Source organism: Arabidopsis thaliana, chromosome 5, assembly GCF_000001735.4.
Source record: "Arabidopsis thaliana chromosome 5, partial sequence".
In the NCBI taxonomy this organism is placed as follows: Eukaryota; Viridiplantae; Streptophyta; class Magnoliopsida; order Brassicales; family Brassicaceae; genus Arabidopsis; species Arabidopsis thaliana.
Window position 1 is genome coordinate 19,338,274 of NC_003076.8, and position 15,223 is coordinate 19,353,496.

The 15,223-nt window shown below is 41.6% G+C and overlaps 6 protein-coding genes and 1 non-coding gene across 9 annotated transcripts; 5 read left to right on the forward strand and 2 right to left on the reverse strand.

Annotated features, from left to right (window-relative positions):
* The first annotated feature begins 237 nt into the window (after positions 1-237).
* On the forward strand, positions 238-1,502 carry AT5G47740 (Adenine nucleotide alpha hydrolases-like superfamily protein). Of its 2 annotated transcripts, none has more exons than NM_001203557.1 (4): positions 238-682; positions 763-881; positions 970-1,091; positions 1,179-1,502. In NM_001203557.1, exons 1-4 carry the CDS (start codon positions 415-417, stop codon positions 1,408-1,410), a joined length of 741 nt encoding a protein of 246 aa, NP_001190486.1. In that variant the 5' UTR covers positions 238-414; the 3' UTR covers positions 1,411-1,502. The 2 variants fall into 2 exon arrangements, with proteins under 2 accessions (NP_001190486.1, NP_199585.2); NM_124148.3 differs by having other exon boundaries at positions 976-1,091.
* D6PKL2 (D6 protein kinase like 2) lies at positions 1,430-4,137 on the reverse strand. The gene is made up of 3 exons (NM_124149.4): positions 3,873-4,137; positions 2,711-3,647; positions 1,430-2,553 (listed from the first exon to the last, which is right to left on the reverse strand). The coding sequence occupies exons 2-3, from the start codon at positions 3,589-3,591 to the stop codon at positions 1,674-1,676; spliced, it is 1,761 nt and encodes a 586-aa protein (NP_199586.1). The 5' UTR covers positions 3,592-3,647; positions 3,873-4,137; the 3' UTR covers positions 1,430-1,673.
* Positions 4,132-6,854, reverse strand: PGLP2 (2-phosphoglycolate phosphatase 2). 2 transcript variants are annotated; one of them, NM_124150.5, is made up of 11 exons: positions 6,628-6,854; positions 6,484-6,551; positions 6,319-6,414; positions 6,167-6,238; positions 6,009-6,080; positions 5,775-5,834; positions 5,616-5,668; positions 5,433-5,530; positions 5,250-5,349; positions 5,061-5,164; positions 4,132-4,951 (listed from the first exon to the last, which is right to left on the reverse strand). In NM_124150.5, the coding sequence occupies exons 1-11, from the start codon at positions 6,704-6,706 to the stop codon at positions 4,848-4,850; spliced, it is 906 nt and encodes a 301-aa protein (NP_199587.1). In that variant the 5' UTR covers positions 6,707-6,854; the 3' UTR covers positions 4,132-4,847. The 2 variants fall into 2 exon arrangements, with proteins under 2 accessions (NP_199587.1, NP_001332593.1); NM_001344745.1 differs by having other exon boundaries at positions 5,250-5,530.
* On the forward strand, positions 6,837-9,404 carry FPS1 (farnesyl diphosphate synthase 1). Its single transcript, NM_124151.3, has 12 exons — positions 6,837-7,260; positions 7,334-7,358; positions 7,452-7,567; positions 7,674-7,760; positions 7,824-7,940; positions 8,023-8,111; positions 8,218-8,269; positions 8,388-8,483; positions 8,560-8,604; positions 8,688-8,777; positions 8,856-8,927; positions 9,014-9,404. The coding sequence occupies exons 1-12, from the start codon at positions 7,024-7,026 to the stop codon at positions 9,140-9,142; spliced, it is 1,155 nt and encodes a 384-aa protein (NP_199588.1). The 5' UTR covers positions 6,837-7,023; the 3' UTR covers positions 9,143-9,404.
* A 196-nt stretch (positions 9,405-9,600) lies between these two features.
* On the forward strand, positions 9,601-12,703 carry GAUT4 (galacturonosyltransferase 4). Its single transcript, NM_124152.3, has 9 exons — positions 9,601-9,823; positions 9,902-9,936; positions 10,017-10,058; positions 10,147-10,216; positions 10,295-10,407; positions 10,508-10,782; positions 10,861-11,218; positions 11,303-11,878; positions 11,969-12,703. Exons 1-9 carry the CDS (start codon positions 9,718-9,720, stop codon positions 12,242-12,244), a joined length of 1,851 nt encoding a protein of 616 aa, NP_568688.1. The 5' UTR covers positions 9,601-9,717; the 3' UTR covers positions 12,245-12,703.
* AT5G00600 lies at positions 12,687-12,892 on the forward strand. Its single transcript, NR_144194.1, has 2 exons — positions 12,687-12,717; positions 12,783-12,892. It is a non-coding gene; the product is annotated as an uncharacterized misc_RNA (transcript).
* Positions 12,893-13,018: 126 nt separating this feature from the next.
* Positions 13,019-15,222, forward strand: AT5G47790 (SMAD/FHA domain-containing protein). Its single transcript, NM_124153.6, has 2 exons — positions 13,019-13,478; positions 13,553-15,222. The coding sequence occupies exons 1-2, from the start codon at positions 13,123-13,125 to the stop codon at positions 14,304-14,306; spliced, it is 1,110 nt and encodes a 369-aa protein (NP_199590.1). The 5' UTR covers positions 13,019-13,122; the 3' UTR covers positions 14,307-15,222.
* Position 15,223: the final 1 nt, after the last annotated feature.

Below are 15,223 nucleotides of genomic sequence, written 5' to 3' on the forward strand. Positions count from 1 at the left end.
CATCTTTGATTGTTTATGCTTAAACAGTTGCCAATACACAAAGAGCAAAGGACGTTGACCCATCAATAGTTTCAAATTCTTGACCACAAAAACTATATGTATATTTTTGCAAAGTTGGATGATGCACATTTATAATCAAATTTTGTTTACTTTACGCAATTTATTTTATTATAAGTTGACACATACGTGGGTGGATAAACCTTGTTTATGGAAATCGTCATGATATGTAAAAGGTTCAATGTCTTGAAAAGTTCAGGCTTTCATAAACCTCACACGCAAAAAACACCAAAATCAGGTCATACATTCCACAAGCACATGTTCATTGCATATAAATATTAAAAGAAAGGAGTACGGTTTGATGAGGCAGAGAGGGCAAAAGAAGAGCAAAAAAAGTCAACGAGAAGAAAACTTGAAATGCAACGGAGGAGCAATGAGATAGAGGAGGAGGAGGAACAAGAAGATGGAAGGAGAAGACTGGAGAGCGTGAGAGAGAGCCAGTTGGAAGGGAGAAGCAGCGGAACAGTGTCCATGAACGGAGAGGACAACGTCTATGTTGGGGTTGGGAAAGGAGACTCAAGTATGGAGGCATTGCGTTGGGCTATTGACAACCTAATGACTTCTTCTTCTACTCTTCTTTTCCTCATCCATGTCTTCCCTGAGACTCGCTTCATTCCTTACCCCTGTCTGTATATATCCTCTCGTCCATTTGTTAACTTTGATTAAATGTGCGTCCGCACTCAAGTGTATGTATGATTCGTGTAGTGGGGAGGATAACGAGGGAGAGAGCAAGTCAAGAACAAGTAGAAAGCTTTATGTCTCAGGAAAGGGAAAAGAGAAGAACTCTGTTGCTCAAGTTCCTTCATGCCTGCTCTGCTTCTAAGGTCCCATCTCTCTCTCTTTCTCTCTTTTGGTGTTGTTTGGATGGTTAAGAGTGGATCAAGATAGTTAGCTAACATATGAGAAAGTGAGGAACAGGTGAAGGTGGAGACAATACTGGTTGAGAGTGACTCGGTCGCTAAGGCTGTACAAGACCTCATTACCATTCTTAACATTAGGAAGCTTGTTCTTGGGATCGACAAGTCTAATGCTAGGTATATATATATACACAAAGATGAACCACACAACTTTTTCAGTTGTCAGATGACAAGACACCGTTCTCTCTTTATGGCTTTTTGTAGGAAAGCATCCACAATGAAAGGAAACAGTGTCCCTGAACTGATAATGAGGAGCTCCGCAGCAGACGTGTGTGAGGTTAAAGTCATATGCCAAGGGAAAGAGATAAATATGGAGCAGACGATGATGGAGAGCAGCCCAGCTAAGTCCCCAATAGTGCAGCGGCAAAAGAAAGATCAACCTGTTGACCCTTTTGCTTGCATTTGCTTTATCAGTAAGCCCAAAACTAACAGATAATGTAAAGAGAGATCAAAGATGCAGAGACAATACATTTGATGTAATGTTTTGTGTTTGGATAGAGCGAGTAAAAAGGAACTCTGATAACAACTAATAAGGTTACGAGAAACAGTTACAACATTTTTATAAACTACAGCAGCTTATGCATACAAACAAGCTTACAATTCATGGCAATCTATAAAGAGCGAAACATCAACACCTGATCATCTTTTATCACATAGTCTTCTAAGGAAGAATAGAGTACCATATGTCTAACCGTAACGCTAGAAGAAATCAAATTCCAAATAGTTATCAGACCCTTTCTGAGCATTCAGAACCAAACCCGCTGCTGTCTTCTGGCTTGATGGTGCCTCTGCAACACTCACAGCTCCTTTTTCCAGCTCAACCGGCTTTGGTATTTCCGGGGGAGTCGCACACCGAATCAAAGCCCAGTTCACACCTTCGAAGAAAGGGTGCTGCTTAACCTCAGTGGCTCCCCGTTTGAACCCCAGCCGCTGCTGCGGCTCCTTCATGAGCAAGCCCCGGATGAGGTCTCTCGCTGCAAAACTCACCACAGGCGTTTCTGGGAACCGCAGAGGCTGACCCACCACATTGAACAGTGTTTGTCGGTTTCCTGAGCCCTTGAAGGGCGTTCTCCCAAAGAGAAGCTCGTAAAGGAATATCCCAAAAGTCCACCAATCCACTGCACTGCCATGCCCTTCGCCTTTGATGATCTCTGGGGCCAAGTACTCGTGTGTGCCCACAAATGACATGGAACGTGCATCGGTTGGCTCGGCTACCAGCTCTGGCAATGGCCTAACTTGATTTGCGGTGTCATTCTTGGGTTTACGGTCCTTCTTAGATTTGCTTGAGAACAAACGTGGGGAGAAGCAAGTGGTGGGGACGGTGCAAGACGGTTGAATGCAGGAGGGCTCAATGCAAGCGGGCTGCACACAGTAAACGTTTTTCCGTAAAGGATCTGACTCGATGGCGGCAGATTTCACTAGAGTCGGGCTGACAAGACATCGGAGAGAAAGGTCAAAATCAGAGAGCATTATATGTCCGTCTTCTCGAACTAGAACGTTTTCAGGCTTAAGATCTCGATACACAATCCCAAGCATGTGCAGGTATTCCAAAGCTAACAATGACTCTGCTATGTAAAATCTGCCACACATTGAAAACAAAATCTTTAGTGAGATGAGAATAAGAATGCTCTGCTTCAGCCGAAATGAGTATGTCTTTTGTCATCTACCCAATACTTTGAAATACGATAAAATCAAAGGAAATGCTAATCTTGACAGACGAAGGAAAAATGACTCACTTTACCGCTTGCTCAGAAAAATGTTTCCCCGGCTGGCGTTGCCTGAGAGTATGCAAATCTCCTCCGGGACAGAATTCCATCACCAGGCATGAGAATTTCTCAGTCTCAAAGTGAGTGTAGAGGGTAGGGAGAAATGGATGATCCAAAGACTGGAGAATCTCTCTTTCAGTCTGAGCTCGGAGAAGCTTCTTGCGACTGGCAAGGGATGTCTTGTCCATAACCTTCATAGCAAAGTAACACTTAGTCCCGCTCAGCTCAGAGAGATAAACACTCCCGATGTCCCCGCAGCCTAACCGCTTAAGGAGCCTGAAATGACTAAGACCTAAAAGCCCATCACGAACCCTAACAGCCTGGATTGCTTCCCATCTTAAGTCATTGGCCTTGTGGGGTTTGTTGACAGTGCTACTAAAGCTGCTGCAGCTACTCTCGTCACTCACATCACTGCTTGTGCTTCCTCTGCAGATACTGCTCTTGCCACTCTCCATGAAATCAAGGCGGCCACTTAGCTTGGCACTTCCACTAGTCTTGCCAAGACTGCTCGTACCATCACTCAATTTGGCTGAAGCAGAGCTGGTCTTGACGCTGCCAAAGCCAGATGTTTTCTTTTCATCAATGGTCAATGAATCTACATGCTCAAGAACAGTGGATAGGGAGCTGAAATCGGGTTTACAAACAGCCGGGTCGCTAGATCGCTTCCTAAAAGACTCTGGCAACCGTTTACTCTCCGGAATTCCAACAGCTCTTGGGTTTGTTACTGATCTTTGTAATTGCATCGGCTCAAAAGTCTCGGCTTTGGCTGACTTAGTACTACTATTCGAAGAGGAGCGCTTCTGAGCTTCGACTTCAGCTCCATGACCACTGGGTTTACGAGTGGACGCCATCGGACACAAAATTAATTATCTTTAGCTAACGGGAAAGACCCATATTCCTTGAAACCCTAGTAAGATCATACACACAGGGCACAGAGATCAAACAGCAGAAAACTAATGTCTTTGATGTTGAAGTAAAAAAGCAGATCCCAAATGGGAGAAACGTGATTTCAGATGGAAGAAGATCTAAAATGAGAAGAATAAGAGGAGAGAGAGATCTGGAAACAAGGTAAAGGCAGTAACTTTAGGGAGAAACCCTAGAAAAGAAGAGAGAGGAGGAAGGAGATAGATACCTTGGGTGTGGATTGAAGCAGAGAAGATTCGAAAAGTAGAAATGGTTGCTGCTTCAATTACATGCACTCTTAGATTGAGTGAGTGATCAACTTCTCAGCTTCACCTCTGTTTGCTCTACACACTTCTCATTTCGCCGGATACGCACGACAAGAACCCGGAAGAAAGGGGGAGGATCCAGTCACAGCCAACAACACCTTTCGCTTTGTTTTTGTTTATAATAGTAAAAAATAATGGACTTTAATGCCATCTCGATTTCAAACAAAAAAAAAAAAAAAAAAGTGAGAAAGAATAGTTAATTCCTGAATTTCTTAGAAAAGACAAATGTTATGCAAATGATGATAGATTATGTTTTAATTTCACGGTGCAGACAAACTAGACATCTGTGTTAGTAAAGCATCAATGGCTTTGAGAAGAAAGAGAGAACAAGGCATGCTAAAAGCAAATATTAGGACAAGTATTTGATTTGTACTCTCTTCCCTCATTATGTTCCTTTGCAAAGACACAGCAGAAACATCCAAAGTGAAGATGAGTTTCATCATCACTTGCAGGGGAGCGGAATATTCGCTGACAATCACATCACATGCCGTTTGGATTGGAACCTTTTTTTATTAACTTAAGTCGAGAGCTCTGTGTTCCTCGATTTACATTTTTGGTTTCTATTATCAATACGCATCACATGTTTCTGGACTAAGCAGGGCTATAAAGGCTAATACTAGTAATAAACAATGGAACCAGCCTGTGCTTTTGGACTTTCCCCATGATAATCTTACTATTTGCTTATTACCATTCTTTCAACTCTTCATCGACTTCTCAAATCCTTTATTCAGCAACATAACAAAATGAAATCATGTTTTCTGATGCTTCATCAGATTACTAACCAAGACAAAGAATCAGAAAAATTTCATCTTGCAACAGGACGTAAATCACTGTTCCAAAGTGTAAAGCAAGATGATGAATGATGATGCCCTTACTTACTAGGGGGACTCCATCAGTTTTATGATATCAGAGACTGTGCTTGTGTAATAGTCTGGTTCTATCTTGTTGCCCTTATCTAGTAGATTAGATTCACTTGTCACCCCTGTTTTGACATACCCAATCACTGTCAGTTCACCCCAACACTGTCCAGATATCGACTTGTATTGGCTTGCAAAAACTCAAAAGAGTATCAAACAGTTAATGATAATGACCTGTTAGGACGAGGAGAGTTTTGCAGCCAGCATTCTGCCCAAACAAGATATCAGTATCTAGCCTATCACCTACCATGCACATTCTTGACGTTTCCGTCCCAAATCTGCAACACAAGAAATACACCTCTTTATCACTCTATCCTGTATAATGCACACTATGAACTGAGACAGGCTTTCATGTGCACATACTTTTGTAGCAGAAAGTCCATCATGAAAGTAGATGGTTTCCCAACAACTATTGGTTCTCTTTCAGTCGATCCACACATGGCAGCAACCATACACCCAGCACCTAGAATTACGAGTAAGAATTTGATGCTGTGACAACCAAGCTGCTATTCTGGGCAATGAGGCCTAAGAGTCTAGTGACCATACCAGGCCACTCTTGCAGATCCGTCATATGTCCTACTGCATCACGGTTGGTCGCAATGAAGAGACATCCCGGATTCTCGCGTACACAGAGAGTCCCGTACCTGCCATTTCCGTTATTGTGTTAGCCAAAACTCTCAGAAACTCAATTAAGGCAACCGACTTGCATGCAATAGTAATCCATCTTACTGAAGCTTATAGTAGTTAATGTTGGGGTCTAGTCCAACTACAACTGCTCCCACCTGTCACAGGAAGTCATGAAGAAATATACAACATTAGAACCTAGAGCAAAAGAGAATAAGAAAAACGCAAGATTGGAGAAGGAATCAAAGTCTTATGGCCCATTACACTTTTATCATGTTCAAAGAGAGAGTTTGATTTCCATTGTGCCTTCTTTTCACCATCTTCCTGCATGGAAGCAAATACTGCTTCAGATAGACAGAGGAATTCAAATTATACAATTTTGGTTGGTTTAAAAACACAGGAGCAGTAAGTATCAAACATCTTGTACAATGATATGAGTCCTCAGAGTGACCAAAACATGACCTGATCAAAACATATAACAAAAGGAAGACTACTTACAGGACCACCAAGACCTGTAAAACCGGCAATCTGCAGCTCCTCAAGAACACCCTCTCCACCAATCACATAAACCTACAAAAGCAAACACGAAAGGAAAAAAAAGTGAGAAAAAGATGACGATAGAGAGACATAAGCCAATGTGTCAGTCGAAGTAGAACCTTCTTGTCCTTAGGAAAGTTATTGACTTTGAGATACATAGCTGCCGCAAATGACGAAGAGAAGATCTCATCCTTCCAAAGTAATCACATTTTTTTGTTTTAGTTTTAATGGTAATCACAAGTAATACGAAGAAGGAGAACTCAAAGTTTACCTGAGTAATAGAAGTGACACCCAAAGATCGGAACTTTTCAGCGTATTGCCTCCTCGATTTTACGGAATTGTTGGTCACAAAGACAACATTTTTACCCTGAAAATCGCAAAAGATCAGAGAGAGAGAGACTGAAAAGGAATAGAGAGTGGGGAAAAGGGAAAGCACCTTAGAACGGATAAGGTCGAGAGTTTGGGAGACGCCATCGATGAGCGTTTCACCCTTCCATATAACACCTGAATCGAATCATCATCCATCATCAGAGTAGTAACTAAAGAGGATAACAATCGAATGGAAGAAAGTAGAATCTACCATCGCAGTCGAAGAGGAACGTATCGACAGAGTCAAAGAGAGATTTGAAGTTACTGGAGGAGAGAAGCTGAGGCGCCATTGGAGGAGTGTCTTCTTCTTCTTCTTCTGGGAATTGATCACTCTGGTAAAGCACAATTGGCACGTCCAAAACGACACCGTTCCATCGAAAGAGGCCACATTGTGATTGGTGAGCCCAATTAGGAAGGCCTATTTTACTAATGTTGAAGCACATGTTGTACTATAAAAAAACAGAGTTTATTATCTGTTTCTTTGGCTTGACATGACAAATGTACAACTGGGAGAGAAAGTCAGTCCGATTGTGTTGGGGATGACGATGGCAAAAGTAGTAAATAAGGAAGAAACAGGAGGGGCGTTTTCGGGAGAAGAAGGAGGAATATGAGTGTGAGTTGTTGTTGTAGGAATCTGGGCAAGACAATAAAAAAGGCAATACCTTCACATCATTTGCATCTGAGAAGTCTTGGTGGGAGTCTCTATCGTCGTCGTATCCAAAGCTCTTCAATGGAGACCGATCTCAAGTCAACCTTTCTCAACGTTTATTCTGTTCTCAAGTCTGACCTTCTTCATGACCCTTCCTTCGAATTCACCAATGAATCTCGTCTCTGGGTTGATCGGGTATCTCTCTCTCATCAGTCAGATCCCACATATATATCCTTCGAATGCTGGCTGATTCTCTCTTTCTTTGCAGATGCTGGACTACAATGTACGTGGAGGTCAGACTTGTCTACAACAGCCTCTTTCTCTCTCTCTCTCTCGCTTTTCATCGATCTCCTTTTTTTTTCTCACACTTACTTCTTCTTCTCCAGGGAAACTCAATCGGGGTCTCTCTGTTGTTGACAGTTTCAAACTTTTGAAGCAAGGCAATGATTTGACTGAGCAAGAGGTTTTCCTCTCTTGTGCTCTCGGTTGGTGCATTGAATGGGTATACCAATGATAAAGACTTATCCTTTCAATCTCTATTAGTAATAGATACTCTCCTCTCTCTCTCTTTATGTCGCTATCACTCATCATATTCATTATCTTTGCAGCTCCAAGCTTATTTCCTTGTGCTTGATGATATTATGGATAACTCTGTCACTCGCCGTGGTCAACCTTGCTGGTTCAGAGTTCCTCAGGTAAAGTTTTCATATTTTTTGTCACGCTGCAGTCCACTAGACTATTCTAACACAATGTTACAGGTTGGTATGGTTGCCATCAATGATGGGATTCTACTTCGCAATCACATCCACAGGATTCTCAAAAAGCATTTCCGTGATAAGCCTTACTATGTTGACCTTGTTGATTTGTTTAATGAGGTAATCTGTTTTGGCAGATCTACTATTCTCTTTTCCACTTTTGATATTTTATCCTCAGTCTATTATTCCATTTGCTGTCTAGGTTGAGTTGCAAACAGCTTGTGGCCAGATGATAGATTTGATCACCACCTTTGAAGGAGAAAAGGATTTGGCCAAGTACTCATTGTCAATGTGAGTCAACTGTGGGCATTGTCTAAATTTTAGATACGGTTTCTTCTGATGGTTGATTAGATGAAAGGCAGTATTCTGACCTGATGCAATGGTTTTCAACTTGCAGCCACCGTCGTATTGTCCAGTACAAAACGGCTTATTACTCATTTTATCTCCCTGTGAGTATGGATTCTCTTCTTCCCTAGTCATATTTGGGGTCAAAAACAATCATGTTATTCCTTTTGTCTCCATCATTGCAATTGTAGATCCCGTGACAAGCTGTGTTTTTCTATTCAGGTTGCTTGTGCGTTGCTTATGGCCGGCGAAAATTTGGAAAACCATATTGATGTGAAGAATGTTCTTGTTGACATGGGAATCTACTTCCAAGTGCAGGTAGATTGCTGTTAAGTATTCATGAGAGCTATATGATAGGTAGTGTTGGGATGTTGATAACCATTCTTTTGTGTAGGATGATTATCTGGATTGTTTTGCTGATCCCGAGACGCTTGGCAAGGTTTCACTCGTGCTAACACTTGGTTTCTCAGGCTGATGTGAATGTATTCACTTGGTTCAGCATATTGGTTTTTTATAATGCAGATAGGAACAGATATAGAAGATTTCAAATGCTCGTGGTTGGTGGTTAAGGCATTAGAGCGCTGCAGCGAAGAACAAACTAAGATATTATATGTAAGAACCATATCATCTTGATCAAAAAGGTTTGTATCCTGTTTGGAACCTGAAACATGTTTTGTTCTGATTTACTAGGAGAACTATGGTAAACCCGACCCATCGAACGTTGCTAAAGTGAAGGATCTCTACAAAGAGCTGGATCTTGAGGTTTGTAGCGAACCTCAGAGATATGATGTTGTAATACACAACTAACATTTTTGCTAATTGGACATGGTTTGATCTGAACATGATAGGGAGTTTTCATGGAGTATGAGAGCAAAAGCTACGAGAAGCTGACTGGAGCGATTGAGGGACACCAAAGTAAAGCAATCCAAGCAGTGCTAAAATCCTTCTTGGCTAAGATCTACAAGAGGCAGAAGTAGTAGAGACAGACAAACATAAGTCTCAGCCCTCAAAAATTTCCTGTTATGTCTTTGATTCTTGGTTGGTGATTTGTGTAATTCTGTTAAGTGCTCTGATTTTCAGGGGGAATAATAAACCTGCCTCACTTTTATTCTTGTGTTACAATTGTATTTGTTTCATGACTATGATCTTCTTCTTTCATCAGTTATATGAATTTGAGATTCTTGTTGGTTGATGCCTGTGACTACATACATAATATTGACCAACAGAAGAAGATAACTCGATACATACATTGATTTTATAACACTGAGATTTAAGCAACTCTTCTTCTTCTCTAATGCCTACATTCCATTCCAAAGGCAAGAAAATAAAGCTTCAAGCGCAGGCCTCGACACGTCACCTTGTCGCTTAATTTAATACAACAACTAGAGTTTATTTATAAATAATGGCTGTGAAGGGTAAAAGCGTCTTATCCTCAACGACCACCATCATCATCCAGCTAGCAGCAATTGGTTTTTCACTCACACACTAGAAACAAGAAAAAGAAAGATGGGAGATTTAATGGCTCGGTCTCTCTCTTGATCTGACGACGACGATGATGGTGAAGCTTCGCAATCTTGTTCTTTTCTTCATGCTCCTCACCGTCGTTGCTCATATCCTTCTCTACACCGATCCCGCTGCCTCCTTCAAGACCCCCTTTTGTCAGTAGTTCTCTCTCTCTTTCTCAATTCTCCGATTTGAAATTTGCTTCTTATCATCTTCTTTGTTTCGTTCTGTAGCTAAACGCGATTTCCTCGAGGACGTAACCGCCTTGGTCCGTATCTTCTTCCCTCTATCTCTCTCTCTCTTTTGATCTTCCCTTCCATTGCGTCACATTGTGTGTTTCCTTTTCAGACTTTCAATTCCGATGAGAATCGTTTGAATCTTCTTCCTCGGGTACCTTTTCTTTTTCCAGTTACTTATTGATTCGCCTCACTCAGATCTTAGCTCGTTTCTTCACTTTCTTCTTCACATTCATCTTTAGGAATCTCCCGCTGTGCTCAGAGGAGGACTCGTCGGTGCTGTCTATTCCGATAAGAATTCACGGCGGCTAGGTAACTTCAATTCTCTCACTCGCCTCTCTCTGTGATGTCTTCCTTACTTGACTTGATTATTTTTTTTAACATTCTCAGACCAATTGTCTGCTCGAGTTCTTTCCGCCACCGACGATGATACTCACTCACATACTGACATTTCCATCAAACAAGTCACTCATGATGCAGCCTCAGACTCGCATATTAATAGGGTACGTGTTTTCCGGAGAATCAGATTGGATATTCCCTAAGTTGATTGGCTCCAGATTTGAATTTGATGCTTGGTAATAGTATATATTTGGATCCTTGTAGGAAAATATGCATGTTCAATTGACCCAACAAACCTCTGAAAAAGTTGATGAGCAACCAGAGCCTAATGCTTTTGGAGCTAAGAAAGATACTGGAAACGTGTTGATGCCTGATGCTCAAGTGAGGCATCTTAAAGATCAGCTTATTAGGGCAAAGGTTTATCTTTCCCTTCCATCTGCAAAGGCCAATGCTCATTTTGTGAGAGAGCTTCGACTCCGTATTAAAGAAGTTCAACGGGCACTTGCAGATGCCTCCAAGGATTCGGATCTGCCAAAGACGTAAGTGTTTCTCACCTCTTGAAATATATGTTTCTTCCTCTTTAACTGATATTTCTCTGCCATTTTTTTGAACCCCAGTGCTATAGAAAAGCTAAAAGCAATGGAGCAAACACTGGCCAAAGGCAAGCAGATCCAAGATGACTGTTCTACAGTGGTCAAGAAGCTACGTGCTATGCTCCACTCCGCAGATGAGCAGCTACGGGTCCATAAGAAGCAAACCATGTTTTTGACTCAATTGACTGCTAAGACCATTCCTAAAGGACTTCACTGCCTTCCTCTGCGCCTCACTACAGACTATTATGCTTTAAATTCATCTGAACAACAATTTCCAAATCAGGAGAAACTAGAAGATACTCAGCTGTATCACTATGCCCTTTTCTCTGATAATGTTTTGGCTACGTCAGTTGTTGTTAACTCTACCATAACCAATGCAAAGGTAAGAATTAACTTTCTTCTTTTGTTTGAACATGTAACTGTGTTTCTTTCTGTTAAACTTACGGTCTTAATGGTTTATTGGCAGCATCCCTTAAAGCATGTCTTCCACATCGTCACAGACAGACTCAATTATGCGGCAATGAGGATGTGGTTCCTGGACAATCCACCTGGCAAAGCCACCATCCAGGTTCAGAATGTTGAAGAATTTACATGGCTGAATTCAAGCTACAGTCCCGTTCTCAAACAGCTTAGTTCTAGATCGATGATAGATTATTACTTCAGAGCCCACCATACAAATTCAGACACCAACTTGAAGTTCCGGAATCCAAAATACTTATCGATCCTTAATCATCTTCGTTTTTACTTGCCTGAGATCTTTCCCAAGCTCAGCAAAGTGCTCTTCTTGGATGATGATATAGTTGTGCAGAAGGACCTTTCTGGTCTTTGGTCAGTTGATCTGAAAGGTAATGTTAACGGTGCTGTAGAGACGTGTGGGGAAAGCTTTCATCGCTTTGACCGTTATCTGAACTTCTCAAATCCACTCATTTCCAAGAACTTTGACCCTCGAGCTTGTGGTTGGGCGTATGGTATGAATGTCTTTGATCTGGATGAATGGAAGAGGCAAAACATCACAGAAGTTTATCATCGATGGCAGGATCTGGTATGCAGAAAATATATATATGCTAGGTCGCATCTGTTTTGATTTCAAGAATGTTTGCTAATCATATACACGAACGATTTTAAACTGCAGAATCAAGACCGAGAATTGTGGAAGCTAGGGACGTTGCCGCCTGGTCTAATCACATTTTGGAGACGAACATATCCGCTAGACCGGAAATGGCACATACTAGGGCTTGGATACAACCCGAGTGTGAACCAAAGGGATATTGAGAGGGCAGCCGTGATACACTATAATGGCAACCTCAAACCATGGCTAGAGATTGGGATTCCAAGATACAGAGGCTTCTGGTCAAAGCATGTAGACTATGAGCACGTTTATCTCAGAGAATGCAACATCAATCCTTAGAATTAGAGTCTGTTGTGAGGGCAATATTATACGTTTATAATCTGACGAGATGATCATTACATGAAATTGTATATGTCACGGTAAAAGGAGTTCCAATAGGCACGACCGATGTTATTATTGCAACATATATATCAACAAGAGGAATGACAACGAAACAATGAAACAACTACTTTTCGTATTCCTTTTTGTCGCTGTTTATGTAAAGCAAGTGACAATTGACATAGGTCTATAGGAGACTTTAGACTTTAATCAAATTTGCCAAAGAGCAATACAACATAAATAGTCAAGCCGATTATCGAACCAGAGTAGCATGAATATTAGCCCAGTGAAGACGAAAAGAGATTCGAATCGGAATTACGTGAATGTGATTTCGAATGACTCTGACAATACGTTTTGACTTGTGTAGTTTATTGTATATTCAGTTTAACTCTGTCACCCGCCGTGTTCAACCTTGCTGGTTCAGAGTTCCACAGGTAAGTTTTTCATAATTTTCTCACGCTGCAGTCCACTTGAGTAGTACTCTAACACAATGTTACAGGTTGGTATGGTTGCCATCAACGATGGGATTCTACTTCGTAATCACATCCACAGGATTCTCAAAGCATTTCCGTGAAAAGCCTTACTATCTTGACCTAGTTGATTTGTTAGGATATGAAATTCACTGATCCATAAAAAAAAACATAGGGGTACGTTTAGAAGAATACATAAAGTATAGGGACTGAAGCTGCAAATTTATGTTCTCAGTAGATGTTCGATCTTTGGACAGAATTGAAGAAAGGAGAAACCCTAGACTGAGTCTGGTTACTTGAAGGGGATCATGTGAATACGTCGACTGGTAAAGAAAGAAAGATTGCTGCTTTTTAGATTTAGATTCGAGAATGTATGGAAGATCTGGTCTTGACAGGTTTAAGAAGTCCCAAACTTCGGAACCCTTCTCTGTATCAGCAAATCCTCCTCCGGTGGTACAACAACATCTGTCTCCGGAGGCATTGTCGGGGCAAAAAACTCAGATTGGAGCTGGTCAATCAAACTGGCATCCCCCTGATTGGGCGATTGAGCCTCGTGCCGGTGTCTACTCTCTGGAAGTTGTGAAAGACGGCCAGATCCTTGATCGGATTCATCTAGATAGACGAAGGCATATCTTCGGGAGACAACATCAGACTTGTGATTTTGTCCTTGATCATCAGTCTGTTTCCCGCCAGCATGCCGCAGTTGTTCCTCACAAGAATGGCAGGTTTGTCATCGCTACTCAATTCTCTCATCACAGCTTTGGCCACTGTTGACATGAGTCTTTTTTATTTTTTGTAGCATCTTTGTGATTGACTTGGGATCAGCTCATGGTACGTTTGTTGCAAATGAGAGGTTGACTAAAGATACTCCTGTAGAGCTTGAAGTGGGTCAATCCTTACGATTTGCTGCCTCCACAAGAATCTACCTTCTGAGAAAGAACAGTGAGGCTCTCTTTTCTCGCCCTCCACCTCCAGCTGAGATTAAGCTTCCTCCACCTCCTGATGCTTCTGATGAGGAAGCTGTTGTTGCTTACAATACCTTGCTGAATCGATATGGTTTAAGCAATGGAGAATCTGGTGGTATGTTAGGGAAAAGGAAAGAGAAGACCGGATCAGAAGCGGGAGTGGCTAAGAGGATGAAGAAAGTGAGAGTGAGCTTCAGGGATCAACTAGGAGGAGAGCTGGCTGAGATTGTTGGCATGTCTGATGGAGCAGACGTGGAAACAGAGCCTGGTCCTATAAATGTCAAAGAAGGAAGCCTCGTTGGGAAATATGAATCACTGGTGCGAGTGACACTCATACCCAAAGGCAAAGTGAAGGAAGAGAAAGCCTTTACAGGAGGAACAAGAGGAGGTGTAACAGATCGACTCCAGGAAGCTATGAATATGTTGAAACGGGGTCCAAAAACAGGGATTTACGATGACCTTTACGGTGGTGACTCACTTGCCAAGGCTGTTGGTACGTCATGGGCTTCTGTGAGTCAACCAGCAGCTGAAACTGAATGTGGAGGGGTTGGTGAAGAAGATGATAACGACGATCTGTTTGGTGACTAACTGATTTTGAACACTGAGATTCCTTTAAGTAACTCTTCTTCTTCTCTAATGCCTACATTCCATTCCAAAGGCATTGGTATGTTGTTTCCTCTTTGTCTATCCAATGGCTGCAGCAAGAAAAGAGAGCAGCTCTAAGCCCAGGCCCATTGTCTTGTGTTATAAGTAAGAACCCTGAAATTTGATATGAGCTTGAGCCTGGTCAGTGGTCATTCTAGTTGTGGGTCTTAACAGGAGATGCATTACATAGATAGTCATTACAAATAGTGTGGAGAGTAGAGAGTAGGGCCAATGCAAATGGAGTGCATTTGATTAGACCACTACTGACTTACAGATTCTCTCCTCAAGGCAGACCAATTCCATCAGAAGAGGACATTTGTACTCAAATACCTCTCCTCTCATTCTTTTTCACTTTTGCCTTTTTGCATTATTAAAACAGCACACTAATGATGTGGGTTGACTTCCCTCTCCCCCACAAAAACAGAGATTCCATGGGGGGAAATGGACAACAAGTAAAACACTTGTAAAAATGGTAATCTGCCTCTGATGCTTTAAGATATGATTTGGGGATCAATGCATCTTTGCTTTGGGATTTGCTTTGTGACAGTTAGTATAAAGAAGAGAGAAGCTGAATGTGCTGCAACCAAATTAAAACTCTCTTTTGAGTTAAGCCTATATCCAACTCCTACTCTTCCTAGTGTGGTCCATTGTATTTATCATAAGAGTAAACTCGCTTGTAATAAATTATAGTAGGGAAAGGTGGAAGACCCACTTTTGTTTCTCACTTTCTTTCTGTTTGGTGAGAAGTTGTTTTCCTTATGCAAAAGATGGAATGCATGAAGGACACTTGTGTCTGGCTTTTTATTTATTTTGGTTGTGGATACTTTCATGATATACTTTACGACCTCAACCCTTTAATA

Excerpts from the sequence above, each read along its gene's own strand:
- FPS1 (NM_124151.3), top strand. The coding sequence starts at position 7,024 with ATGAGTGTGAGTTGTTGTTGTAGGAATCTGGGCAAGACAATAAAAAAG. Across the intron at positions 7,261-7,333 it reads CTCGTCTCTGGGTTGATCGG|ATGCTGGACTACAATGTACG; the intron begins GTATCTCTCTCT and ends CTTTCTTTGCAG. Across the intron at positions 7,359-7,451 it reads GGACTACAATGTACGTGGAG|GGAAACTCAATCGGGGTCTC; the intron begins GTCAGACTTGTC and ends CTTCTTCTCCAG.
- D6PKL2 (NM_124149.4), bottom strand. The coding sequence starts at position 3,591 with ATGGCGTCCACTCGTAAACCCAGTGGTCATGGAGCTGAAGTCGAAGCT. Across the intron at positions 2,554-2,710 it reads TTTTCTGAGCAAGCGGTAAA|ATTTTACATAGCAGAGTCAT; the intron begins GTGAGTCATTTT and ends AATGTGTGGCAG.
- AT5G47790 (NM_124153.6), top strand. The coding sequence starts at position 13,123 with ATGTATGGAAGATCTGGTCTTGACAGGTTTAAGAAGTCCCAAACTTCG. Across the intron at positions 13,479-13,552 it reads GTTCCTCACAAGAATGGCAG|CATCTTTGTGATTGACTTGG; the intron begins GTTTGTCATCGC and ends TATTTTTTGTAG.
- GAUT4 (NM_124152.3), top strand. The coding sequence starts at position 9,718 with ATGATGGTGAAGCTTCGCAATCTTGTTCTTTTCTTCATGCTCCTCACC. Across the intron at positions 9,824-9,901 it reads CTCCTTCAAGACCCCCTTTT|CTAAACGCGATTTCCTCGAG; the intron begins GTCAGTAGTTCT and ends TTCGTTCTGTAG. Across the intron at positions 10,217-10,294 it reads TAAGAATTCACGGCGGCTAG|ACCAATTGTCTGCTCGAGTT; the intron begins GTAACTTCAATT and ends TAACATTCTCAG.
- AT5G47740 (NM_001203557.1), top strand. The coding sequence starts at position 415 with ATGCAACGGAGGAGCAATGAGATAGAGGAGGAGGAGGAACAAGAAGAT. Across the intron at positions 683-762 it reads TCGCTTCATTCCTTACCCCT|TGGGGAGGATAACGAGGGAG; the intron begins GTCTGTATATAT and ends TGATTCGTGTAG. Across the intron at positions 1,092-1,178 it reads ATCGACAAGTCTAATGCTAG|GAAAGCATCCACAATGAAAG; the intron begins GTATATATATAT and ends GGCTTTTTGTAG.
- PGLP2 (NM_124150.5), bottom strand. The coding sequence starts at position 6,706 with ATGGCGCCTCAGCTTCTCTCCTCCAGTAACTTCAAATCTCTCTTTGAC. Across the intron at positions 6,552-6,627 it reads GTTCCTCTTCGACTGCGATG|GTGTTATATGGAAGGGTGAA; the intron begins GTAGATTCTACT and ends GATTCGATTCAG. Across the intron at positions 4,952-5,060 it reads AACTCTCCTCGTCCTAACAG|GGGTGACAAGTGAATCTAAT; the intron begins GTCATTATCATT and ends ATGTCAAAACAG.